Below are 21,485 nucleotides of genomic sequence, written 5' to 3'. Positions count from 1 at the left end.
CTGTGGTTAATTAACAACTAATTAGTGCACCAATTTTTGACGCTTCGTTATTTTGAGTGCCTTTGGTATCAGTCTTTAAGATTCTGGTCTTAAAAATTAATTTTATATCATAACGAAGGGTACAAATTCTTTTCAAATAGTTTTTAAGTCAACCGTTGTGTTTTCATTGAAAATAGCGTATATTCCTGTGGTTAATTAACAACTAATTAGTGAACCAATTTTTCACGCTTCGTTATTTTGAGTGCCTATGGTATCAGTCTTCAAGATTCTGGTCTTAAAAATTAATTTTATATCTTAACGAAGGGTACAAATTCTTTTCAAATAGTTTTAAAGTCAACCGCTTTGCATTATATTGTGCGCATTTTCATTGAAAATAGCATATATTACTGTGGTTAATTAACAACTAATTAGTAGACCAATTTTTGACGCTTCGTTATTTTGAGTGCCTATGGTATCAGTCTTTAAGATTCTGGTCTTAAAAATTAATTTTATATCATTACGAAGGGTACAAATTCTTTTCAAATAGTTTTTAAGTCAACCGTTGTGCGCATTTTCATTGAAAATAGCGTATATTCCTGTGGTTAATTAACAACTAATTAGTGGACCAATTTTTGACGCTTCGTTATTTTGAGTGCCTTTGGTATCCGTCTTAAAGATTCTGGTTAAAAAAATTAATTTTATATCATAACGAAGGGTACAAATTCTTTTCAAATAGTTTTTAAGTCAACCGTTGTGTTTTTATTGAAAATAGCATACATTACTGTGGTTAATTAACAACTAATTAGTAGACCAATTTTTGACGCTTCGTTATTTTGAGTGCCTATGGTATCAGTCTTTAAGATTCTGGTCTTAAAAATTAATTTTATATCATTACGAAGGGTACAAATTCTTTTCAAATAGTTTTTAAGTCAACCGTTGTGCGCATTTTCATTGAAAATAGCGTATATTCCTGTGGTTAATTAACAACTAATTAGTGGACCAATTTTTGACGCTTCGTTATTTTGAGTGCCTTTGGTATCCGTCTTAAAGATTCTGGTTAAAAAAATTAATTTTATATCATAACGAAGGGTACAAATTCTTTTCAAATAGTTTTTAAGTCAACCGTTGTGTTTTCATTGAAAATAGCATACATTACTGTGGTTAATTAACAACTAATTAGTGCACCAATTTTTGACGCTTCGTTATTTTGAGTGCCTTTGGTATCAGTCTTTAAGATTCTGGTCTTAAAAATTAATTTTATATCATAACGAAGGGTACAAATTCTTTTCAAATAGTTTTTAAGTCAACCGTTGTGTTTTCATTGAAAATAGCGTATATTCCTGTGGTTAATTAACAACTAATTAGTGCACCAATTTTTGACGCTTCGTTATTTTGAGTGCCTATGGTATCCGTCTTCAAGATTCTGGTCTTAAAAATTAATTTTATATCATAACGAAGGGTACAAATTCTTTTCAAATAGTTTTTAAGTCAACCGTTGTGCGCATTTTCATTGAAAATAGCGTATATTCCTGTGGTTAATTAACAACTAATTAGTGAACCAATTTTTGATGCTTCGTTATTTTGAGTGCCTATGGTATCAGTCTTTAAGATTCTGGTCTTAAAAATTAATTTTATATCTTAACGAAGGGTACAAATTCTTTTCAAATAGTTTTAAAGTCAACCGATTGCATTATATTGTGCGCATTTTCATTGAAAATAGCATATATTCCTGTGGTTAATTAACAACTAATTAGTAGACCAATTTTTGACGCTTCGTTATTTTGAGTGCCTATGGTATCAGTCTTTAAGATTCTGGTCTTAAAAATTAATTTTATATCTTAACGAAGGGTACAAATTCTTTTCAAATAGTTTTAAAGTCAACCACTCTGCATTTATATTGTGCGCATTTTCATTGAAAATAGCATATTATTACTGTGGTTAATTAACAACTAATTAGTGAACCAATTTTTCACGCTTCGTTTTTTTGAGTGCCTATGGTATCAGTCTTTAAGATTCTGGTCTTAAAAATTAATTTTATATCTTAACGAAGGGTACAAATTCTTTTCAAATAGTTTTAAAGTCAACCACTATGCATTATATTGTGCGCATTTTCATTGAAAATAGCATATTATTACTGTGGTTAATTAACAACTAATTAGTGAACCAATTTTTCACGCTTCGTTATTTTGAGTGCCTATGGTATCAGTCTTTAAGATTCTGGTCTTAAAAATTAATTTTATATCTTAACGAAGGGTACAAATTCTTTTCAAATAGTTTTAAAGTCAACCACTCTGCATTTATATTGTGCGCATTTTCATTGAAAATAGCATATTATTACTGTGGTTAATTAACAACTAATTAGTGAACCAATTTTTCACGCTTCGTTTTTTTGAGTGCCTATGGTATCAGTCTTTAAGATTCTGGTCTTAAAAATTAATTTTATATCTTAACGAAGGGTACAAATTCTTTTCAAATAGTTTTAAAGTCAACCACTATGCATTATATTGTGCGCATTTTCATTGAAAATAGCATATTATTACTGTGGTTAATTAACAACTAATTAGTGAACCAATTTTTCACGCTTCGTTATTTTGAGTGCCTATGGTATCAGTCTTCAAGATTCTGGTCTTAAAAATTAATTTTATATCTTAACGAAGGGTACAAATTCTTTTCAAATAGTTTTAAAGTCAACCGCTTTGCATTATATTGTGCGCATTTTCATTGAAAATAGCATATATTCCTGTGGTTAATTAACAACTAATTAGTGGACCAATTTTTGACGCTTCGTTATTTTGAGTGCCTATGGTATCAGTCTTTAAGATTCTGGTCTTAAAAATTAACTTTATATCTTAACGAAGGGTACAAATTCTTTTCAAATAGTTTTTAAGTCAACCGTTGTGCGCATTTTCATTGAAAATAGCATACATTACTGTGGTTAATTAACAACTAATTAGTGAACCAATTTTTCACGCTTCGTTATTTTGAGTGCCTTTGGAATCAGTCTTCAAGATTCTGGTCTTAAAAATTAATTTTATATTTTAACGAAGGGTACAAATTCTTTTCAAATAGTTTTTAAGTCAACCGTTGTGTGCATTTTCATTGAAAATAGCATACATTACTGTGGTTAATTAACAACTAATTAGTGGACCAATTTTTCACGCTTCGTTATTTTGAGTGCCTATGGTATCAGTCTTTAAGATTCTGGTCTAAAAAATTAATTTTATATCATAACGAAGGGTACAAATTCTTTTCAATCTATGATTTTGTACAAAACAGACATAATGCAAACAAACTGACTCGGATTTGGCTCGATTTTTGGCGGCCCATTTTTTCATTTATTTTTCAATTAGTTAAATATAATGTTTGGCTTAAAAATAATTTATAGTTAATAAATAAAAATATTAACTATTAAAAAATTGTGTTGTATTGCTTGTACTGCAAAATTCGTTCGATTAAACTAACGGATTACAGTTTTGAATCGAGCAAAATGCGAAATCTTGTCACCTCCCTGTACTGTATGTGTTCTATTTCCCGAATACGCGGCTGGTTTTTCCGGGAATACGCGGCTGGCTATTTCGGGCCCAATACTGTGCTAGCTTCCGTTCGGTAGTTTTGCCTGCGTTTTGCTTGTGTTTCGGACTCTTTACCTTTGTTATAATGTCTGCTAGATAGTCTATGTATCATTTACAGAATGGATTGGGTCAAATCCCTGAAAGAATACAATGCTGCCAAAGGAAAAAGTGAGTAAAGTTCAAGCAACCATGACATGATGATGCAAAGATGAAAATAATGAATGAATGATGATGTTCCGCCCCAACTTGTAAATCGTCCCAACTATAGTTGGGACTGGTCCCAACTTGAGTGTTAAAGTTGGGGCCAACCTCGCTACCATGGGCAGCGTGCCGTATCACCCGCTAGCTCTGCGCACGTCTCTAACCCCTGGGAGGGAAACTCCGATCCGTGTCTTTGTTGATTGGCTATCAATCATTCATATACGCGCAAAATTTGAAACGCCGTGCGTCTCAAAAAAGCTTGGTACGCTGAAACGCGTGCATATAAAGATGTACATATAACGTTTTTTTGTCACGCAACACTGAACGCCAAGGCAAGTTTAGGACTTTTATTAATACACACAGCCCATCCAGCGTGTGCGTGACTAACGCCCTACACAGAACGGATCAACCACAGGGGCATAGGACTAATTTAGTAATTGTAATATAAATATCCCTTTTGGAGTTACACTTCCAGGGGTTGTGATCGAGCAAGGCATGCTGGAAAAAAATGGCGTGTTGTGGAATAGTTTTGTACAGTTGTTCGAAAAACTGAGAACGAGGTTGAGTCCCAACTATAGTTGGTACAGTAATGCAGGGTACCAGTGCGTTGTAGGGTACCAGGGTTGTTTTCTGCTGCTGTGTGTGACAGATTATGCACGTGGTAGACTGCCTCATGGTATGAGCTAGTCTTGAAATCAAGTCGGTAATTGTTTAGCAGTGTAGTTTAAGGGACAGTACTTTTGTGGCTGGAGCGTGGCGGTGCGTAGTAGAAGGGAAATTCTTAATATAGTTTTATGTTGAAAATTACACGGAGAGAGTTCCCAAATGATTAAAAAAGTTATAGAAATACAGGATTTATTTTTATACAGGAAATTTGTGTAAACACTGTTTTGGCCATCCGTCCAGTTTTCTCAAAATCGAGTTGTCTGAACCGTCAAGTTGTCCAAACGATCGAGTTGTCTGACGGACGAGTTGTCTGACGGACGAGTTGTCTGACGGACGAGTTGTGTGACAAAATCCTCTTATACCCTGTATGTTTTTCTTGTTGTGTTTTTAGAGCAAGGTGAGAGTGAGGTGAGAGGGGCGGAGATGGCAACCTTCACTAAGCTCTATAGTGATATGAAGGGACCCAACAAACAGAAAGACAAAAGTTATGCTGTCATTCCAAGATTCTATTATAAAGTAAGACTATTCTTTCCTGTAAGGACATCAAAGTTTACGCCAAAATGAGTGCAAGTGGACAACAGAAAAATGTAGCACTTCTACATTGTATGTCCATCTTCAGCCTGGTTGCATACAGTAATTGTGGGGTAGGGGGGGAAGATAAAATTAAGCAACAATGATTTCTTTCGGTAATAAGGCAATGTGATTTATTTGTGCATGTCAAAGAACCCAGACTTGTGGTCGGACATACCGCCACTACGATGTAGCCTATATACAATCCCTAAGGATTATGATTTGCAATCATCTTTTCCAATGTGGAAAAATCAGTGACTGTGAGGACACTTTAATAGCCAAAACTGACCTTAATTTAATACGATCTAATAGTTGATACAAAATTTTTAATTATAAACTTCATCCTAAACCAATACCTCAAAATAAAAACAATTATTGTAATTTGCATTGGGGATAAAGAACATTTTTTTTTTAATCCTTACACCGATGTGTGTTAGCACTGTATGGGGATGTTATCGATACTTTCCGATTTCTGCAAAAAAAAATCACCTAGGCATATTATTAGGAGGGTTTCGAACCCAGGACCTTTGCAATTCTACATGTTCTATAGCAGTGTCTTATCAACTAGACCACCGAGATTGCCTAATAGCTACATTGTAGAGGCAGTCCGAATCCTATATATTAGCAGCGTCTAGTGTATTTTTTCAACAATAGGCCCCTATTTATTCTAGTAAATTTTGTCTGCTATAATACCTGTGGGCTAGTTATTTTTATCACATTGTTAAAGGCACTGGACACCTTTGCTACTTTTCAAAGACCATTATGTTCACTTGGTGTACCCCAACATAATGTAGAACAAAAAGCACAATGTCCACAGATTTACACTAAACTTACACAGTTTGAAGATAATGATAGTAGATAGCTTCCCTGAAAATATTGCTTGCTGATGTGCTGTAGTTTTTGGGAAATGAGTAAAACAATGTCATGAAAATAATTTTTGTCTCCTGAGACGAAAATTATTTTAATCATTTACAAACGTATTTTCATGACATTGTTTTACTCATTTCTCAAAAACTACAGCACCTCAGTAAGTAAGACTTGAAGGGAAGCTTTTCACTATCATTATCTTCAAACCCTGTAAGTTTAATGTAAATCTATGGACATTTTGAAAAAGTACCCAAATCCCTTTAATTGGTCATTGCAGTTCAAGAGATTAATGAAAGAAAAAACACCGGTGTTGTTTCAGGCCTGAAGTCTATTAATATATTACGAGTGGGAAATTACCTCTTTCTCAAAAACAATACGACACTTCGGAGACAGCCCTTTCTCACAATGTTTTTTACTATCAACAGCTCTCCATTGATTATTACCAAGTAAGTGCTTATGATTCCAACAGTGTCCAGTGCATTAGGCCTAATGGTTATCAGATTTGCTTATCTTCTTCTTTTTCTCTATTTCTTGAATTCAATTTTAATTGATTTTCTTGTTTCAGCTTCCTAGTGAGGATGAAGTATTGCTGCAGAAACTAAGAGAGGAATCAAGGTAAGGCCTATAATAAAAATGTTGGGGAAAAAACACAACTTTGTATGAAATCTAAGTTTGATGAAAGAATTTTCCCAAAAGCTGTGAAATCTGGCTACAGATTTAGAAATGAATACTACCATTTTCTTGTGTGTAAACAATGGCCTTCTCGAAATGAAGGCTTGGGTTTGAGCTCTAGCTTAGATTCTGTCAGTAATTTTGAAACTGTGCGCTTTTGGCATGAGGCTTCCCATAGGTGGTCAGAGCCGTGGACAAAGCCTAGGCCAGAGCCCAAACTGAAGCCAGGGTTGCGAAAAGACCCTATGATTTGGGTTGGCATAGTTGTATCTTTACTTGTCTTCTACCTTGTGTGATAATATGTGATTCACGCTTGAGTGATCACAAAAGAGGGGACCAACTGTTGCTTGTCAAAATCTGTTGCTAACAGAACAATTATAATAACATGGTTAACATATACTATCTACTATTCTGAACTTTATGTCTGGGTGTATAATTGCGATGGCTAATTAAGCACTCTGATTGGTCTGATTGGTTGAAGTCAAAGTTGGGGAAATATTTTGGTTTGGGTTTTGACAACAATATTTTTGACGGTTTACAGGGCTGTGTTTCTACAACGGAGAAGTCGGGAGTTGCTGGATAATGAAGAACTACAAGTGAGTTGTGCCAGTCAGAATTCTGTTTAGTATTTATACCATTATGGTTACCAGCCAAAATGCTATGTTACATATTTGTTCTTACTGGTTTCAATTGCTATTAATTTAAACTTTGTTAGGCATTGTTTGAGATATTGATTTTCCCCCAAGACAATTACAATAATAGAGAGCTGCTAACTCTCCTAGATTCTGCACAGGAAGTTCCCTGAATATAAACCAATATTTCCATGTTCCGTACACATTTTAAGTGAAGCCTTCTAATGATTGAAGATAAATGCTCTACCATGACACTCTGGGGCAAAACCCTACTCTTAGCAGTGAACATGAAAAGAATGAAAGTTTGTCCATTTTCATGGCTCTGCTTATCACCAAATTCTGCACTTACGATTATAACCATTCTCCACTTACGTGCAAGCGCCAAATAGCTGCGCAAAGTGTGTAAGCGAAGATTGCCTAGTAAAACCTGTGATTAATACGTGTGACATAAGCACAGAATTCCCTGCTTCCGTAAGCGCTGATTCCTTGCTTACGGTAAGTAGAGCCATGAAATTGGGACCTGGTCTTCCCATGAAGGGTCTTGACCTAAATAAAATGCATCCTTGTGGAGCCTTCTTTTGTTCTTTTCTTTGTCCCTGAACTTAATAGTTTCCCCATAGACTTTGTCATATTTGTACACAATAACCAGGGCCCTGAAGATTCTGTTAACTAATGTTACTTTAAGTATTGCTTGAAGCTTTGCAAGGTGTGCATAAATTTTCCAAGAAGACGAACAGAGTGTACTTTTTGAAACATCGATACCACCCCGGCTATTTTCAGAGCCAGTGCTCCCACAAAACAGATTCACACATGGCTGTACCCGCAATTATACTATTTATTTAAAGTTTCTTCATATTGTATTTCTCTGACCTCTCTTCAGAATCTATGGTTTCTGCTTGACAAACATCACACTCCACCGATGGTTGGTGAGGACCAAATGATCAACTATGAAGATTTCCTCAAGGTTGCAACGGAGGCTGGTCCTAAATGCAAGTAAGTCTTGAGCGAGAATCAGACGTGCAAGTATATAGAAGATTGACAAAGGAATCAAGTTTAACCTTTAGGAAAACGTGATTTCTTTACATTTAATTCTGAAATCAAAGGCCTATAACTTGTACTCAGCACAATGCAAGGATAAAAGCTATTAATCAAAAAGAGAATCAATTGTAATTAAATATTAGCAAAATCTGCAATGGGTTGAATTCTGGAGTCATTTTCTTTTTGATAGATGGGACGTATCTTTCTCTCTTTACAACAGATTTAAAGCGAAAAGTTCAACTGGAAGTCCTTTTAGCCTATTTGTATAATTGAGTTTGTTTATAAAGCAAACACATGTGCGTTTTTCTTGTTTTCAGGCCATTTTTTACTGCGACAATCTTTGCCAAATTGCTACAGACCGACCCCTACGGACGCATCTCCATCATGCAGTTCTTTAATTATGTCATGAGAAAAGTCTGGCTACACCAGACTAGGATTGGACTCAGTCTGTATGATGTTGCTGGGCAGGGCTATCTCAAGGAGTCGGTAAGAAATGAGAATTGAAGCGGTGTTGGGGTGGATTTTACAAAGAGTTAAGACTAGACTTATCTTGGGTTCGGACGAGTCACTCGTCCTAACTTAGGACTGGCCTTAAGTTTTTAATATCGCTTGGGACTTCTCCTAAAAGTTAGGACTAGTCCAAAGTTCTTTGTGAAATCGACCCTTGGTTTTAGATTATCCCTACACACCCATTGTAAAACCCAAAATAACATCTTCTGTAATTGTTACCAAACCCACACTCTGCTGATAAGAATCATAGTACTACTACTACTACTAATAATAATAATAGCGAAGTCTAATAAAGCGCACGGTTCTACCAACAAGGTACTCAAGACACTTAGTATATATGTCTGAATTCTGAGACCCGATTATGTAGCACCTTATAAGGGTTTACAAGGTGCTACGGCGCATTCAGCAGCCTCAGCCAGGAACACCAAAGCGAACCCCTTCTCTTTGCGATAAGTACACTGGGTTCTTTTCTATGCATCACACAGCACATGGGACCAACAGCTTTACGTCCAATTCGAAGGACAAAGCAATGGTTAAGTGTTTAGCGTTAGGACACAAGTGTCGTGACTGGGTGATTCGAACCCACACTCTGCTGATCAGAAGAGTTTGAATTCGAGTTTGAATTATGTGCTCTGCACCGCTTGACCACGACACTTCCAAAGAAACACCACAGCTCGAGTCAGGTGCTCATAACTGCTTAGCCATGTATTTCCATGATTTATATGTTCAATCTTACCAATATTTTACAGACACTTTGAAATCTTCCCAAATCACAAAATAACACTTTTCACCGGCCCCTGACCAAGTATTCATTTTCCCCTAAGTTATATATTTCTGGTATACTTATTATCAACATATTACAATTTAAGCAGGTGGCCCATTGGCCAAAATCAATTCAATGTACAAAGTGAATTGTGAGTGAGTTGTTGAATGCTTACTAAAATATAATTTTTGCATTTTATGAAATTCAGGATCTAGAGAACTACATTCTGGAGTTAATCCCAACCTTGCCGCAGCTAGATGGCCTGGAGAAATCGTTCTATTCCTTCTATGTCTGCACAGCGGTCAGAAAATTCTTCTTTTTCTTGGATCCGATGAGAACTGGTGGGTTTGGGTTATGTTGTATTTCTTCTCTTTCTATTACTTTTACCACCTCTTCGGGTGAACTTAAGAAACAGAATGAACACTATTTAGCAAATGAATATTTAATATGAAACACAGCCAATACTTTTGTAGAATTTGTTTACGGTTCGACTAGTCTCACTAGTCATCCTCAGAACGAAGCACCACCAGTCGGTTGGTGTCGCTGTTTCCTGCTGCGGCCACTGGATGGTGGTTTGGCCGAGTGTGTCCTCCCCCGGGGTGGAACTTGGGGTATGAGGGGATCCCATATGTGTGAAAGTTCGTACCCTCCCTCGTCTCTGTTGAGAGTTGATCGTCGTCTCCTTATCCATAGACTTTCCCATATCCAACTAACTGAGGTTGACTGGTAAAACTAGTCGAAACGTAAACAAATTTTATGTAAAGTATTGGCTGTTTTTTATAGAAAATTCATTTACTAAGTTGATATTTTACCAGCCTGATAAACTTCTTTCATGATGAACATTATTGTTGTGATGTGTTTTTATTTGGTCACAGGTAAGATTCGTATTCAAGACATTCTTGCCTGCAGTTTCCTGGATGACCTTCTGGAGTTAAGAGATGAAGATTTACCCAAAGATGCTCAGGAATCCAACTGGTTCTCAGCTCCATCAGCACTCAGGGTCTATGGTAAGTTCTTTTGTCTCAATGACTAGTCCTATTGATAATAACTATTTCTCATATCATGCATTTCACAATAACCGTCTCAATGCGCTTTACATTAGTACCCTGGTCATTGTGCCAACAACATTCCTTTAATAATTCTCCGCTCCCTGTGGAGTAATCTTTCTCCGCTCCCTGTGGAGTAATCTTTCTCCGCTCCCTGTGGAGTAATCTTTCTCAGCTCCCTGTGGAGTAATCTTTCTCCGCTCCCTGTGGAGTAATCTTTCTCAGCTCCCTGTGGAGTAATCTTTCTCCGCTCCCTGTGGAGTAATCTTTCTCCGCTCCCTGTGGAGTAATCTTTCTCAGCTCCCTGTGGAGTAATCTTTCTCCGCTCCCTGTGGAGTAATCTTTCTCCGCTCCCTGTGGAGTAATCTTTCTCAGCTCCCTGTGGAGTAATCTTTCTCCGCTCCCTGTGGAGTAATCTTTCTCCGCTCCCTGTGGAGTAATCTTTCTCAGCTCCCTGTGGAGTAATCTTTCTCCGCTCCCTGTGGAGTAATTTTCTCAGCTCCCTGTGGAGTAATCTTTCTCCGCTCCCTGTGGAGTAATCTTTCTCCGCTCCCTGTGGAGTAATCTTTCTCCGCTCCCTGTGGAGTAATCTTTCTCCGCTCCCTGTGGAGTAATCTTTCTCAGCTCCCTGTGGAGTAATCTTTCTCCGCTCCCTGTGGAGTAATCTTTCTCCGCTCCCTGTGGAGTAATCTTTCTCAGCTCCCTGTGGAGTAATCTTTCTCCGCTCCCTGTGGAGTAATCTTTCTCCGCTCCCTGTGGAGTAATCTTTCTCCGCTCCCTGTGGAGTAATCTTTCTCCGCTCCCTGTGGAGTAATCTTTCTCCGCTCCCTGTGGAGTAATCTTTCTCCGCTCCCTGTGGAGTAATCTTTCTCCGCTCCCTGTGGAGTAATCTTTCTCAGCTCCCTGTGGAGTAATCTTTCTCCGCTCCCTGTGGAGTAATCTTTCTCAGCTCCCTGTGGAGTAATCTTTCTCCGCTCCCTGTGGAGTAATCTTTCTCAGCTCCCTGTGGAGTAATCTTTCTCCGCTCCCTGTGGAGTAATCTTTCTCCGCTCCCTGTGGAGTAATCTTTCTCCGCTCCCTGTGGAGTAATCTTTCTCCGCTCCCTGTGGAGTAATCTTTCTCCGCTCCCTGTGGAGTAATCTTTCTCCGCTCCCTGTGGAGTAATCTTTCTCCGCTCCCTGTGGAGTAATCTTTCTCAGCTCCCTGTGGAGTAATCTTTCTCAGCTCCCTGTGGAGTAATCTTTCTCCGCTCCTGTGGAGTAATCTTTCTCAGCTCCCTGTGGAGTAATCTTTCTCCGCTCCCTGTGGAGTAATCTTTCTCCGCTCCCTGTGGAGTAATCTTTCTCCGCTCCCTGTGGAGTAATCTTTCTCCGCTCCCTGTGGAGTAATCTTTCTCCGCTCCCTGTGGAGTAATCTTTCTCCGCTCCCTGTGGAGTAATCTTCTCCGCTCCCTGTGGAGTAATCTTTCTCAGCTCCCTGTGGAGTAATCTTTCTCCGCTCCCTGTGGAGTAATCTTTCTCCGCTCCCTGTGGAGTAATCTTTCTCAGCTCCCTGTGGAGTAATCTTTCTCCGCTCCCTGTGGAGTAATCTTTCTCCGCTCCCTGTGGAGTAATCTTTCTCCGCTCCCTGTGGAGTAATCTTTCTCCGCTCCCTGTGGAGTAATCTTTCTCCGCTCCCTGTGGAGTAATCTTTCTCCGCTCCCTGTGGAGTAATCTTTCTCCGCTCCCTGTGGAGTAATCTTTCTCAGCTCCCTGTGGAGTAATCTTTCTCCGCTCCCTGTGGAGTAACCTTTCTCCGCTCCCTGTGGAGTAATCTTTCTCCGCTCCCTGTGGAGTAATCTTTCTCCGCTCCCTGTGGAGTAATCTTTCTCCGCTCCCTGTGGAGTAATCTTTCTCCGCTCCCTGTGGAGTAATCTTTCTCCGCTCCCTGTGGAGTAATCTTTCTCAGCTCCCTGTGGAGTAATCTTTCTCCGCTCCCTGTGGAGTAATCTTTCTCCGCTCCCTGTGGAGTAATCTTTCTCCGCTCCCTGTGGAGTAATCTTTCTCAGCTCCCTGTGGAGTAATCTTTCTCCGCTCCCTGTGGAGTAATCTTTCTCAGCTCCCTGTGGAGTAATCTTTCTCCGCTCCCTGTGGAGTAATCTTTCTCCGCTCCCTGTGGAGTAATCTTTCTCCGCTCCCTGTGGAGTAATCTTTCTCCGCTCCCTGTGGAGTAATCTTTCTCAGCTCCCTGTGGAGTAATCTTTCTCCGCTCCCTGTGGAGTAATCTTTCTCCGCTCCCTGTGGAGTAATCTTTCTCAGCTCCCTGTGGAGTAATCTTTCTCCGCTCCCTGTGGAGTAATCTTTCTCCGCTCCCTGTGGAGTAATCTTTCTCCGCTCCCTGTGGAGTAATCTTTCTCCGCTCCCTGTGGAGTAATCTTTCTCCGCTCCCTGTGGAGTAATCTTTCTCCGCTCCCTGTGGAGTAATCTTTCTCCGCTCCCTGTGGAGTAATCTTTCTCCGCTCCCTGTGGAGTAATCTTTCTCCGCTCCCTGTGGAGTAATCTTTCTCCGCTCCCTGTGGAGTAATCTTTCTCCGCTCCCTGTGGAGTAATCTTTCTCCGCTCCCTGTGGAGTAATCTTTCTCCGCTCCCTGTGGAGTAATCTTTCTCCGCTCCCTGTGGAGTAATCTTTCTCCGCTCCCTGTGGAGTAATCTTTCTCCGCTCCCTGTGGAGTAATCTTTCTCCGCTCCCTGTGGAGTAATCTTTCTCCGCTCCCTGTGGAGTAATCTTTCTCCGCTCCCTGTGGAGTAATCTTTCTCCGCTCCCTGTGGAGTAATCTTTCTCAGCTCCCTGTGGAGTAATCTTTCTCCGCTCCCTGTGGAGTAATCTTTCTCCGCTCCCTGTGGAGTAATCTTTCTCAGCTCCCTGTGGAGTAATCTTTCTCCGCTCCCTGTGGAGTAATCTTTCTCCGCTCCCTGTGGAGTAATCTTTCTCAGCTCCCTGTGGAGTAATCTTTCTCCGCTCCCTGTGGAGTAATCTTTCTCAGCTCCCTGTGGAGTAATCTTTCTCAGCTCCCTGTGGAGTAATCCTTTCTCCGCTCCCTGTGGAGTAATCTTTCTCCGCTCCCTGTGGAGTAATCTTTCTCCGCTCCCTGTGGAGTAATCTTTCTCCGCTCCCTGTGGAGTAATCTTTCTCCGCTCCCTGTGGAGTAATCTTTCTCCGCTCCCTGTGGAGTAATCTTTCTCCGCTCCCTGTGGAGTAATCTTTCTCAGCTCCCTGTGGAGTAATCTTTCTCCGCTCCCTGTGGAGTAATCTTTCTCAGCTCCCTGTGGAGTAATCTTTCTCCGCTCCCTGTGGAGTAATCTTTCTCCGCTCCCTGTGGAGTAATCTTTCTCCGCTCCCTGTGGAGTAATCTTTCTCAGCTCCCTGTGGAGTAATCTTTCTCAGCTCCCTGTGGAGTAATCTTTCTCAGCTCCCTGTGGAGTAATCTTTCTCAGCTCCCTGTGGAGTAATCTTTCTCAGCTCCCTGTGGAGTAATCTTTCTCAGCTCCCTGTGGAGTAATCTTTCTCCGCTCCCTGTGGAGTAATCTTTCTCCGCTCCCTGTGGAGTAATCTTTCTCAGCTCCCTGTGGAGTAATCTTTCTCCGCTCCCTGTGGAGTAATCTTTCTCCGCTCCCTGTGGAGTAATCTTTCTCCGCTCCCTGTGGAGTAATCTTTCTCCGCTCCCTGTGGAGTAATCTTTCTCAGCTCCCTGTGGAGTAATCTTTCTCCGCTCCCTGTGGAGTAATCTTTCTCAGCTCCCCGTGGAGTAATCTTTCTCCGCTCCCTGTGGAGTAATCTTTCTCCGCTCCCTGTGGAGTAATCTTTCTCAGTTCCCTGTGGAGTAATCTTTCTCCGCTCCCTGTGGAGTAATCTTTCTCAGCTCCCTGTGGAGTAATCTTTCTCAGCTCCGTGTGGAGTATACAACCTGGGAAACTGTCCCGCTCCAAAGGCATTTTCAAAAAAATTATCAACCTCTACCCTGGGTCAGGGCTTGAATTTCATAAGGGGGTTCACCCTGGTGTTCCTGGTTTGATTGGCAGCCAATTGTGCCACAGCATCTTGCCATTACGTGGTGCTATGTTAAAGGAACGTTACAGAATTGGTAAGAAACAAAAATCATGAAGATCACAGATTCACATCAAACTTACACGGTCTAATGATGATGATAGTTGCAAACATCCCTTGAAATATTTCTGTCTGGAATGTCATATTTAATGAGAAATAGATAATCTAACTTCGTGTTTGGAGTTTATCGCTCGGTGAGCGTTTTATTCATTTTTGTTTTGGCATCGATGCAATGCAATATGTGTAATTGGTTTTTCACTACTCTCTCGTGACCAAGATGGCTGATGGATCTCAAACTTCTATTGGTTTGTCAGTTTATGTATGTGGTGGATTACATAAAGTGCTTACACTGCCAGCAACTGTTTTGTTAGAAAAAAACAATTCTGTAATGTTCCTTTATAGGAGCAGGTCTCATAATTCAAGCGTAGTCTCACATATCTTGCAGACTTTTTTTTGTATGTTAAAGCACCTTGAGCGTGACTGAGTGACGAATATGCCTGCTGTATAAGAAACCACTATTATTATTCTTATTATAATTTGTTATTTCAGGTCAGTATCTGAACCTGGACAAGGATCATAACGGATATGCCTGCTGTATAAGAAACCACTATTATTATTCTTATTATAATTTGTTATTTCAGGTCAGTATCTGAACCTGGACAAGGATCATAACGGTATGCTGAGCAAACAGGAGCTATCTAGGTATGGTACAGGGACACTCACCAGCGTCTTCTTAGATCGAGTCTTCCAAGAGTGTCTAACCTACGATGGAGAAATGGTCAGTCAATCCATTAAGCTTAAACCAACAACTGTCAATATTGTACATAGAGTATAATTACGAGGTGAAATCTGGACTGTTTATTTCAAAAGGTGAAGCCGAGTGAAATAAAACAGTCCAGATTTAAAGCCATTGGACCCTTTCGGTACAGAAAAATAAATATAAGTTCACAGATTTACAAATAACTTACAGGGTTTACAGAAGGTAGTGGTGAAAGACTTCTCTTGAAATATTATTCCATGAAATGCTTTACTTTTTGAGAAAACAGTAAAACAATATAAATTCTCGTTAGCGAGAATTACGGATTTATTTTAAACACATGTCATGACACGGCGAAACGCGCGGATACAAGGGTGGGTTTTCCCGTTATTTTCTCCCGACTCCGATGACCGATTGAGCCTAAATGTTCACAGGTTTGTTATTTGATATAGAAGTTGTGATACACGAAGTGTGGGCCCTGGACAATGCTGTTTACCGAGAGGGTCCAATGGCTTTAAAGGAACATTACAAAATTGTTTTTTTGCTAACAAAACAGTTGCTGGCAGTGTAAGCACTTTATGTAATCTACCATATACATAAACTGACAAACCTGTAGAGGTTTGAGATCGATCGGCCATCTGGGTCAAGAGAGAATAGTGAAAAACCGATTACAAATTTTGCATTGCATCGATGCCAAAATAAAAATGAATAAAACGCTCACTGAGCGATATACTCCAAACTCGAAGTTAGATTATTTATTTTTCATCAAATATGACATTTCAGACAGAAATATTTCAAGGGATGTTTGCAACTATCATCATCATTAGACCGTGTAAGTTTGATGTAAATCTGTGATCTTCACGATTGTTGTTTCTTACCAATTCTGAAACGTTCCTTTAAAAGAGTGATGACATTCTGCTATTTGTATGAATAAAATACTTCCTAGATGTTTTTATATAACTCATCACACATAGATCTTTCTCATGTGATAGTTTTCATATAATCCAAAGTTTTTTTTTCAATAATAAGCGGCTAAACGGTTGATAATTATTAATGACACATAGCTGGAGCTGTTTAAGCCAAAGCCATGCCGTGTCATTGCTGGTACTCTCGCAAAAGCCCCCGACAGCATGGTCTGCGAGGCATAGTTCCTCAGAAAAGTTTGTTTAAAGTTGAGATCTAAAGTTTGGCTATTGGAGATTAGGGGTGAAGGTAGTGGTTGCTGTTCAAATTTTAGGGGATGGAACAAAACACTACTTAAAATGGTTTTGCACAATCTTCCAAGGTCCCTACAGTTATGCCATGCTCTTTTTAAAGTATGTCGCCACTGATTTTTTCTTTCTGCAGGATTACAAGACATATCTTGACTTCGTTCTTGCCATGGAAAATCGGAAAGAGCAGCAAGCCTTGCAGTATTTCTTCCGGCTGTTAGACGTACAGGGCAAATCTTACCTCAACGTCTTCGCTCTGAACTACTTCTTCCGAGTAAGTGTCATTGTCACTGTGAACTGTGTTTGACTCCCAGTCTATTTCCATATGTTTGTGACTCAAATTGAGACCAGAAAGCTTGTCTGTCAATATTCTATCTGCAGTCACAGTTCCTACATGTTACCCACTTGTTAGTTTGGTTCCAAGTTTTTTTTTATGTTTGTGACTCTGTGGGCAACATAGCTTGTCTGTCATACTACCTGCAGTCGGAGTACTAAACACACTTATTGTAAACTGTAGACCTTCTTTGAGTCCCAGGCTTTTTTCTATATGGTTCCTGACTCTGTTTGTCATACTACATGTACCTGCAGTCGGAGTACCAAACACATTTATTGTAACTGTAGACCTTCTTGAGTCCCAGGCTTTTTTCTATATTGTTCCGACTCTGTGGACAACATAGCCTGTCTGTCATACTACCTTTAGTCAGAGTACCACACTGTAGACCTTCTTTGAGTCCCAGGCTATTTTCTATAAAGTTATCGACTCTATGGACAACATAGTTTGCCTGTCATACCATGCAGTCAGAGTACCAACTCACTCATCATATTGTTACTGTGGACCTTGTTTGATATCCAGGCTATCCAGCAGCAGATGATACAGCATGGCCAAGAGCCAATCTCATTTGCCGATGTGAAGGATGAAATCTTTGATATGGTCAAACCAGCTGATCCTCTCAAAATAACACTTCAAGATCTTATCAACAGGTAAGGGTTATCATCCTCTTTCATGATCTCGGGCAAATTCCAAAGCGCTGTGTAACGGTCAGCAAATTGTCATGCTAACTGTAACAGAAACAAATTGCTTAAGTGTAAGCCTTTTTCACTGCAAAAAAATTAGGTGGTCAGCTTGCGCGTTCACCTTTGATTTGTATTGTTACCTCAATCATTTTAGTACAGTAAGCACCTGAAGTTTAGCTTGCCTTTTGTGTGCTTACAGTTAGCAGTGTAAACTCGTACAGTAAGCAAAATATAAGTAGTTGCAGCTCTATGAAATTGGGCTGTGGCTCCACAATCGTGGACAAATGTGTCGGCCTGAAAACGGGTGAAACCAAGATTATTCATGTTACAATTTGTCATAGATTTTGTTCTCCAATTACAAATATTACTTGTGATAATGTTTCAATTTGTTCATTTCAAAGAGCTCACAACATTTGAGTTACCTTTATTACTCATCTCTTTATGATTTATGATTATTATCAGTGTTTACTGTGCTGCATTGTTTGCTCTTCATTGGTAGTCTGGCACTATTAGATTAGATTAGATTAGATTTCATTTGTTGCCCACATACTCCCTTCAGGAGTTAACAGCCTGTGCTGCCAAATATGTAGTGCACTAAGCTTAATCAATCAAGAACATATCTGCCCACGCAGGTACACATTTACCCCTAGGTGGAGAAAAGCAATTATGGTTAAACGTCTTGCTCAGGGACACAAGTGTCACGTCACGACAGGGACTCAAACCCACACTCTGCTGAACAGAAACACCAGAGCTTGAGTCCAGTGCTCTTATCCACTTGGCCGCACTGTTTCAAATCTCAAATGTACAATTAAGATCCAATTTGTAAAAGTAAATAATGGTATTGATTTGTTGTGTTTTAGCAACCATGGTGAGACCGTTGTGAGTATTCTGATTGATCTGAATGGGTTCTGGACGTATGAGAATCGTGAAGTTCTAATGGCGGAGAATAATAACAGTAATCAATCTGAGAGCGGTAGTCATCAGGACCAAGATATATGAGCCAAAAAGGTCACACAATAGGATCCTAGCTTTTACATGTAAGTGGTGTTAACCTTGTAAGCTGCAACAAATAGTTTTTGTTATACCTCGGTAACAAACTGAAGTTTGACCGGTTGAGAACCAATCCTGTGACATGCAACAAAAACGCATGTACCAAGGCTGCACAGCGCAGCGGGTAACATGAGTGATGCGAAACAACCGTGGTTACGAGGGAACAGTGAAGAATGTTTTTTTATTTGAACAACTGTTCGTCTGTTATTAATCTATGCATACTCGTCGTAAATAATGTTTGAAAGTGACAAGTTGACAACAGAACTTTGGAAGAGGACAATAATGTTACAAGGGTATTACAAACAGTTGTTGCACGCTGTGATTGGGGTCCATGGGTTTTGTACACCCTAGGGGGAAAATGGCACTCTTGGCTTCGCTTTGGGTTCCATTTCCCCCTTCGGATCAACTCTAGCAGAGCTTTCTCGAAGGCTAAACGACAACACAACACAAATGACACTGCTCTAGAATTGCAAGGGTCGTGGGTTCGAATCCCACCTGAGTAATATGCCTGTGATTTTTTCACAGAACTCGGGGGAAGGTTCAGAATATGCATTTTCAATTTGTTAACAGAATTTTATAAGCAGTCAGACCACTGTACATTCTGCAACTACTTTGTTATGGGATCAAAGTTCATAGACCTTCTAAGCCTTCAACATTTTTGAGCACAGAAGTGTTGCGCAGAGTATGTTATACATGTAGTTGCCAAGGTGTACACATATTTTGCATAAATGGTTACTTCTTGACAAATTTTAGTGTTTTATGTGTACTGTTTGAACCAAGACCAGTTTTAAATTTCTCCAGAGTGGGGTTATAAAGTGTCATCTTTTTTATCTTATCTATCTCAAAAAGCCCCTCCTCAGCAAACCATTACTAGTATTGATCAACATTTCCTTAAAACAGAAAAAGCGTGCATTGGATATTAATTAGGCCCCCCCCCCCAGTTTGTTTGCTTGTGAAAATGTTGAACCACACGTACAGACATGACCAGTTCTAGGATTTTCTCTTGGGGTGTAAATATACACCATTTTTCTTCAATAAATCCAAAAGAAATTGCACGGTTGTCCTTATTTTTTGTGAACACGGCACGCTAATTTGTGAAGTCAAATTTTTGACTCCACAAAATGGACAACCGTGTTGGTTTGCAAAGTAAACATTGGTAAACGGAAAACCATGCAATTTCAAGGCACATTTATGTGGATCATTATATTCTACTTTTAAAGACACTGTACACTATTGGTAATTGTCAAAGACCAGTCTTCTCACCAGGTGTATCTGAACATATGCACAAAATATCAAACCTGTGAAAATTTGAGCTCAATTGGTCGTCAAAGTTGTGCGATAATAATGAAAGAAAAACACCCTTGTCACACGAAGTTGTGTGCTTTCAGATGCTTGATTTCGAGACCACAAATTCTAAATCTGAGGTCTCAAAATCAAATTCATGGAAAATTACTTATTTCTCGAACACTAATTACCAATAGTGACCACTGCCTTTAAAACATTTGTCTAACCAATGCATTTCATAACAGTTTCAAATAGACCAACTCGCCCGATCCAAGGCAACGTGTCCCTTTAAGTATGAACATTCCCAACATGAAAAATTATAAATAGTGTGTATAATATGTAAGATGTATTTAAGTAAGTTTAGATTTTGATATATTTTATTGTCAAGTAAACAAGTTGAGTCTCATTAAAGAATTACTACAATGACTCTATCCACAACGTGCAGTGCACTTACATGCGTCGCGCGTCTGCCATTTTTTGTGTCAAAACATACACAAAAGGACAGGGGGCGCGTGTGTATATTCGCTGCGTGTTTTTCATAGGGTCTTTATGGGCTTCATAAACAGCTGACCAGTATTTATTTTTGTGCTCATAAATACCGTCTCCTGAACCCTCCTTGTTGCTGCGAAGAGAACTATAAAAACCGTCTTGATAAATGCACAACTGAAATCTTAAGACATGCTAGTTGTCTTCCATGACAACTACTACAGCCAAATATTGAAACTGCAGCACATGACACACTCTGACGCTTGACTTGTGAGCCTACGGAGTCTTGGAGATCTTTGCTGGCTGCCTACTCAACAATGTTGGCAAAAACATAATTTTCTTCCTGTCAAAAAAACCTGAAAAATGTATCCTAGCTCGAGGGTCCTTAGTCCTGGCCCAAGATGTCGGTGACTGATAGTGGATTGTGTAGTACACTCAGTAGTTAATTGTTACAGCGCCCTCCTATGGTTTGTTTGAATCATGTTTACTCTCTCACACTAGTGGCCAAGACGATTGTCCTATGCTTGGAATATGTCATACTGGGCAAGGGGGATTTGGTGAATTTCACAAAAGCACCACTGTCAATGCTAAATTGTTTCACGAAGAGTGTTTTATTATTGAAGCTGTTAGAAGGGTCATTACTAGTTACACTGTTACAACTGTAAAAAAAAGAGAAAGAAACGATTTTAAGTTCTCTTAATACATGTATTTTAACTGACATTTTAATGTCCTACCCATGTACGAAATAGCACATTTTACAAAATGTGATACATCTGCACCCGCCATTGTTTTAATCAATAATTATATATCCATTGTTGAATTTCCATATCAAAAAGGTTGTTCTTATCAATCTTGTTTTTATTATTATAAATTACAAAATTACCAGCAATAACATTAAAAGACATAAACTTACGATACCTACATATTCAAAACTAGATTGAAGACTTTGCGTCGGAGTGTTTGACGTAACAAAACACCATCATGCAAAAACACCTAATCTCTCTACTACAATTACATCTACCAGAAATGACTACCGCAGAATTCAAACATTGTATTAAAAAAAAAATCCTGTATTTTATACAAA

General features: G+C 39.3%; 1 protein-coding gene across 1 annotated transcript; it reads left to right on the top strand.

The window, feature by feature from the left end:
* Window positions 1–3,593: 3,593 nt before the first annotated feature.
* LOC117298588 (serine/threonine-protein phosphatase 2A regulatory subunit B'' subunit gamma-like) lies at window positions 3,594–19,866 on the top strand. Its single transcript, XM_033781909.1, has 12 exons — window positions 3,594–3,719; window positions 4,810–4,934; window positions 6,421–6,470; window positions 7,069–7,123; window positions 8,040–8,152; window positions 8,515–8,683; window positions 9,679–9,811; window positions 10,346–10,477; window positions 15,241–15,377; window positions 16,704–16,841; window positions 17,421–17,548; window positions 18,442–19,866. The coding sequence occupies exons 1-12, from the start codon at window positions 3,671–3,673 to the stop codon at window positions 18,578–18,580; spliced, it is 1,368 nt and encodes a 455-aa protein (XP_033637800.1). The 5' UTR covers window positions 3,594–3,670; the 3' UTR covers window positions 18,581–19,866.
* Window positions 19,867–21,485: the final 1,619 nt, after the last annotated feature.

The sequence above is a fragment of the Asterias rubens genome, chromosome 1 (genome assembly GCF_902459465.1).
Source record: "Asterias rubens chromosome 1, eAstRub1.3, whole genome shotgun sequence".
Taxonomy (NCBI): Eukaryota; Metazoa; Echinodermata; class Asteroidea; order Forcipulatida; family Asteriidae; genus Asterias; species Asterias rubens.
This window is presented reverse-complemented; position numbering and strand designations above follow the sequence as displayed.

Excerpts from the sequence above, each read along its gene's own strand:
- LOC117298588 (XM_033781909.1), top strand. The coding sequence starts at position 3,671 with ATGGATTGGGTCAAATCCCTGAAAGAATACAATGCTGCCAAAGGAAAA. Across the intron at positions 9,812-10,345 it reads CTTGGATCCGATGAGAACTG|GTAAGATTCGTATTCAAGAC; the intron begins GTGGGTTTGGGT and ends ATTTGGTCACAG. Across the intron at positions 17,549-18,441 it reads CTTCAAGATCTTATCAACAG|CAACCATGGTGAGACCGTTG; the intron begins GTAAGGGTTATC and ends GTTGTGTTTTAG.